The 5720-nt window shown below is 30.8% G+C and overlaps 3 protein-coding genes across 3 annotated transcripts in view; 2 read left to right on the plus strand and 1 right to left on the minus strand.

The window, feature by feature from the left end:
- LOC108684772 (60S acidic ribosomal protein P0) overlaps window positions 1–1370 on the plus strand; it is a 2205-nt gene extending 835 nt beyond the window's left edge. Inside the window, exons 3-5 of the mRNA XM_018189249.1 lie at window positions 9–419; window positions 514–858; window positions 1097–1370. Of these exons, the coding sequence (XP_018044738.1) occupies window positions 9–419; window positions 514–858; window positions 1097–1243 (903 nt within the window). The 3' untranslated portion in view covers window positions 1244–1370. The remainder of the gene's footprint in view (window positions 1–8; window positions 420–513; window positions 859–1096) is intronic.
- A 798-nt stretch (window positions 1371–2168) lies between these two features.
- LOC108684778 (tRNA (adenine(58)-N(1))-methyltransferase catalytic subunit TRMT61A) lies at window positions 2169–4242 on the plus strand. Its single transcript, XM_018189256.1, has 4 exons — window positions 2169–2600; window positions 2675–2947; window positions 3166–3335; window positions 3643–4242. The coding sequence occupies exons 1-4, from the start codon at window positions 2246–2248 to the stop codon at window positions 3814–3816; spliced, it is 972 nt and encodes a 323-aa protein (XP_018044745.1). The 5' UTR covers window positions 2169–2245; the 3' UTR covers window positions 3817–4242.
- The window catches only part of LOC108684777 (tubulin gamma-2 chain-like), a 2924-nt gene continuing 1439 nt past the window's right edge, over window positions 4236–5720 (minus strand). Inside the window, exons 5-8 of the mRNA XM_018189255.1 lie at window positions 5392–5698; window positions 4855–4986; window positions 4572–4754; window positions 4236–4447 (exon numbers count right to left, since the gene is read on the minus strand). Of these exons, the coding sequence (XP_018044744.1) occupies window positions 4244–4447; window positions 4572–4754; window positions 4855–4986; window positions 5392–5698 (826 nt within the window). The 3' untranslated portion in view covers window positions 4236–4243. The remainder of the gene's footprint in view (window positions 4448–4571; window positions 4755–4854; window positions 4987–5391; window positions 5699–5720) is intronic.

A 5720-nucleotide genomic window follows, 5' to 3' on the forward strand; every position in this document is an offset into this window, starting at 1 on the left:
AATATTAGCAACTATTAGATGATTTTCCTAAATGCTTCATTGTGGGTGCGGACAATGTCGGCTCAAAGCAAATGCAACAGATTCGTATGTCATTGCGTGGAAATGCAGTCGTACTGATGGGCAAAAATACCATGATGAGAAAAGCTATTCGCGGTCATATAGAACGCAACGCAGCATTAGAGAAATTACTGCCTCACATTCGTGGTAATGTTGGGTTTGTTTTCACCCGAGGTGATTTGATTGAAGTAAGGGACAAACTGCTGGAAAATAAAGTACGTGCTCCAGCCAGGGCAGGAGCCATTGCACCCTTAAGCGTTATCATTCCTGCACAAAACACAGGACTTGGTCCTGAGAAAACTTCTTTTTTCCAAGCTTTGAGTATACCGACTAAGATTTCTAAGGGTACTATTGAAATAATAGTAAGTACTTGTGATTTATTAAAATTTAATATTGTCTTACACATTCTGCATAAATAATAACTACATAATAATAACTGGATATCACATTTTATAGAATGATGTTCATATCCTCAAACCTGGTGATAAGGTGGGAGCTTCCGAAGCCACGCTTTTGAACATGCTGAATATTTCACCTTTTTCTTATGGATTATTGGTTGAACAAGTGTATGATTCTGGTACTATTTTTGCGCCTGAGATTTTGGACATCAAACCTGAAGATCTACGTGAAAAATTCATGGCAGGAGTCGCAAATCTAGCTTCAGTTTGCTTGATGATTGGTTATCCTACAGTTGCTAGCGCTCCACATAGTATTGTAAACGGCTTCAAGAACTTGCTAGCTGTTGCTGCTGTTACTGAGGTTGAATTTGCGGAAGCTACTACTATCAAGGAATACGTTAAGGTATGAATTTATACCTTATATCTCATAGTTTCTAATTGAATGAATATAATGATGAAAACATTACGCGTCTGAAGATCTTGGTTCACGTGTCAGAGCTAGAAATAGTTGAACCCATTGACATGTCAAGATTGTTGTTGAAATATCGCACGAAAGTGCAGTCTGAATTAAACATAATGTAGATATTCTACTCTGCAATTGGCCGAGAAATATTTATTAAGAATAATGGAATTGTTTATAGGATCCAAGCAAGTTTGTTGTTGCTGCCGCTGCTGTAGCAACTCCAGCTGCTGCAGCTGCTGACGCTCCTGCTGCAGAGAAAAAGGAAGAGAAGAAGGAAGAATCAGACTCAGAAGACGATGACATGGGTTTTGGATTATTCGACTAATGCATACGTACTCACGTTATGTATGCTAAAACGTCTATTTGAAACAACCTTTGTCAAACAAGAATCGATTCAAATTTTGTATCATGTTATAAATCTGAAAATAAAATAAAATCAAATTGAAAGGAAATTTTAGTTTTATTTATTATTCTGTCACTTTTGATTGTATTTATTAACAATATTAGAATTTTTAGTGACAATGATTTCGCGTATTGGTACGTACAATTTATATGTCCTTAGCTCATGGTGAAACACATTTCCAATGGTGCAGCACAATCAAAAGAATTGGGAACGGGCAACAGAAAACAAAAATTTCAATCTACCAGAAACCTTGTACTATAAAATACACAATTTCTGATAAGCTTATTCTGAAATTCTTATTCTCTGTTTCCTATTTGTATACATGAAGCCTTAAAGCAACAGGAGAGAGAGAGAAAGAGAGAGAATAGGGAATAAGAGATTTTACCTATCAGAAATTCTATATACTAGAATGCATGGTTTCTGATAAGTTAAAATCTGTTATTCTCTGTTCTATTGCCTATGCTACTCATTGTGTTCAAGGCTTAATTCCTGAACATATCTTACAGCCATGATGGAATTCCATCATTTTGTTCACTCAGCTTCTTCGCTTTCTCTCTTCTCAGCGCTAAATATATATCTATCTCATTTTAAGTGCAAAAAGTGCAAACAAGCCGAACACATGTTTGCAACTATGGTATTTTGATTTTGATACAACGCCGATTTCTTAACCTGTACAGTCATTAACTTAACAATTAATATCTTGCTTTGCAGGCAGAGCAGTAAGAATCATTTATACTAGCCGTAAGCTATAAGAATTGATTAATAATCGTCAAATAGAAAAGGGAATAATCAATTATGATATAAACGAAGTTTATAAATGATTCTATACATTTTTTATCAGATTCTTTCGTTTTCCATAAAAAACGCATCAAATAAGCATAATTTTATCAGTATTGGAGCTGAAGAAAATTAAACAATTACAAAATGAGTTTCAACAAAATTAAGGAAGTTATAGAAGATGGAGACATTGTTATTTTATATTTAAATCCAAATAACATGCATCCTCTGGAAGTAAAAGCAAAAATTTCCAATAAAAAGGGCAAAATCATAGATAATGTGTTCAATACTGCCTATGGTGCACTAAGAGTCATATCACTCATCGGACAAAAGTATGGTTCAAAAGTCGAGTTGACTCGAGGTTGGGCATATGTGTTGCAGCCAACGCCAGAACTTTGGACACTGATACTACCTCATAGAACTCAAATTATCTATAGTCCAGATATAAGTTTTATTATACATTTAATGGAACTTAGACCAGGAAGTATAGTAATTGAAACAGGTACGTCATACGCACATATATACTATGCTGATACACACATATATTCGAAAGAAAATAGCTTTATTCAATTTTAGGTACTGGTAGTGGCTCTTTATCTCACGCATTAATTCGAGTGATACGTCCAAGTGGCCATTTATATACATTCGATTTTCATGAACAACGTGTATCTATTGCTAGCACAGAATTTAAAAAACATGGTTTGAGTAATTTTGTAACTTTGAAAGAAAAGGACGTTTGCTTAGAAGGATTTGGAGAAGAATTAAAACATAAAGTCGATGCAGTGTTTCTAGATCTTCCACATCCATGGTTAGCTGTAGAACATGCTACAGTTGCTCTAAAAAAAGCAGGTGAATTTTAAAAATTTAATTTTTTTTTATTTATAAAGAATTTTAATTAACAGTAAATATTCTAGGATGAGTATTTTAATATCTGCACAGATATATGTAATTTGAATTAACATTAATACATATAAGCGTATTTGAAGATATAATACATGTATTATATAGCATTGTAAGTGTTACATTCATTATAGTACAATGTATGATGTACAATTTTTATCCAACAGGTGGAAAACTATGTTTCTTTTCTCCTTGTATTGAACAAGTTCAACGTACTTGCATAAAACTAATTTGTGAAGGATTTATAGAATTACATACGTACGAATGTTTGCAAAGAGAAATGAATGTTCAATACAAGCTTTTGCCAATATTAGATTTGGAATGTTTGAAACACAAGGTTGGTATACTTTATCGTTATTAGTGAAAAATCTTTAATTGCATATGATACAAATAAAATAAATTAAAATAATATTCAATTACTCATCTAAAACTATAGTATATCAATGTAAATATTGAATATTTGAATGGATTAATGACATATAAAATATCAAATTTAACATTTTATAATTTTGTAAAATTTTATATTTTAGTATATTTTCTTGTAAAATATTTTAATAGATAGAAAAAATTTTAAGACATTGAAAAAACATTGAATAAAGAATAACCTGAATATAAAAATGAAAAATTTAATTATTCTATTATAGCACACAACTGAAGATATTCACAAGAACGAAAAAGAAAAACAAGAAAAACTTCTTACAGTAACTCACTCTCATTCATTACCTGGCCATACAGGTTTTATTACGATTGCTGTTCTACCCCCTAGTTATGCACGCAAAAAAGAAATACATTTACAGTGTAGAAATTCAAACAAATGAATAAACGATTGAAGAATACTAAGGTGCGCATTTAAGTAGCGGTTACTTAAGACTCCTGAACAATTATACTTTATAATGCCTTTATATTTATTTATAATTCTCTTTATTTACAAATGTCATGCAAGAAACTTTAACGTATTATTTCTCGCTTGTGACGTCACAATCCTATATGGCCACGGCGACTATTCAGGAGCCTTAACTATAATAAAACTTATAAATTAGTTTTGTTACCATCTCAATTAGAAATCCATAATTTAAAATATTTAGAAACCATTTCTATTAATTATATTAACAAATATTTTTTTGTGAGAATGAATATTGTGATAATATCCTACAAATATTCTACAAATATACAACCATAAGTATAATGATGTAAAACGTATGAATGAAAACTGAAAACACTAAAAAGATTTGATTATTTGCAAACTTATGTATCTGCCTTATTTGGATTCCAACTAAGATAATCGACTCGAGTCGCAGCCTGATACTCTTTCACTAAACAGTCTACAACTTCTCGTGAATTGTCCAGTTCATCGAGATTATCTTCGAACATCTTTTCTTTGCGGAATTGTTCCAAAAATGCTTCGCGTTTACGTAATTTGTCATATTGTTGTAAGGCTCTATCAAACAACTGAAACACAGTTATCAATATTTAAATTCAAATATTATAGAATATATTGTATTATATTATATATTGTGCTGTGATATATCCATTAGACGATAAGTTTTGAGAATTTAATAGTCAATATTCTTACCGATGATATATTAGTATGATTAGCTAACATCAAACCAGACACGCGATGTGCACTTTGTATATAAGGAGATTTTCGTGAAAGAGCTACTTGTATACTAGCAGGACCCCAAGGAATAAACTGCGCGAGTTTTCGCTCTCTAATCCTTTGTAATGATTTGTGCACTTGTGTCGGATCCACCTCACCCTATTCAAAATAATTATGTGTGAAGCATAAAGTTGCTTTTGATATAAGGACATAACAAATTAACAAATAAATTTCTTGAATAAGTTCTCTAAAATATTACCTGAATTATATTTAAAATGGATATATAACAATGAGATGCATTTCTGTCTAATGCTGTAGAAACCATCATATTTTTCGGTTGTAACAATCGTCGCATTACATCCAAGACAGATGTTTTTCTCACAGACGCACCCTGTTTCCCAATAATTTACAAAATTATACAGACATGTTTAAACATCAAATGTGATATATTCTAATTAAATAAATTGATTATTAAATTGATATTCTAATAATCTGAGCAGAAATATAATTTTTCTTTAAATATTGTAAAAAAAAAATATTTGATTTTTTCTGATGTTAATTTTTTGCAAATGCATCAATATACAAAATTGTAATATGCAATTATATTTTTAAATAGAATTAATTTTTTTCTAAGTCTACCATATAAAATTCATCATTTTGAAAATAAAAGTATTAACTATTAGATATTGTTGTACAGAAAATATTATAAAATGAATATTTTAAGTATTTTACATTTCATATTCTAATAAAATATGAAATAATAATAATTAATAGTAATAATTAAATCATCAGATACCTCTTCATCCGTTGTAAGTGGAGTATAACCAGTCATTAGAAAATGCAAGCGAGGAGTTGGGATAAGTGGTGCAATCAAACCAACCAAATCATTGTTCATATACGAAGGATATCTTAAAGTGGTTGTACTAACAGACATTATTGTTGAAACAAGTTTATTAATTTGTGTGAAACTGGGATTCTGGATATGCAATCTGTCTGAAGCAATTCTATTCAAAGCAGTATTGTCTAAAACTACTACACAGTCTGCACATTGAGTCAGCCTTTTCAATGTTAACAATGAATTATATGGTTGTACTACAACATCACTGTAACAAAAAAGGTATATAT

This window comes from Atta colombica, unplaced genomic scaffold (genome assembly GCF_001594045.1).
Source record: "Atta colombica isolate Treedump-2 unplaced genomic scaffold, Acol1.0 scaffold140, whole genome shotgun sequence".
Classification (NCBI taxonomy): Eukaryota; Metazoa; Arthropoda; class Insecta; order Hymenoptera; family Formicidae; genus Atta; species Atta colombica.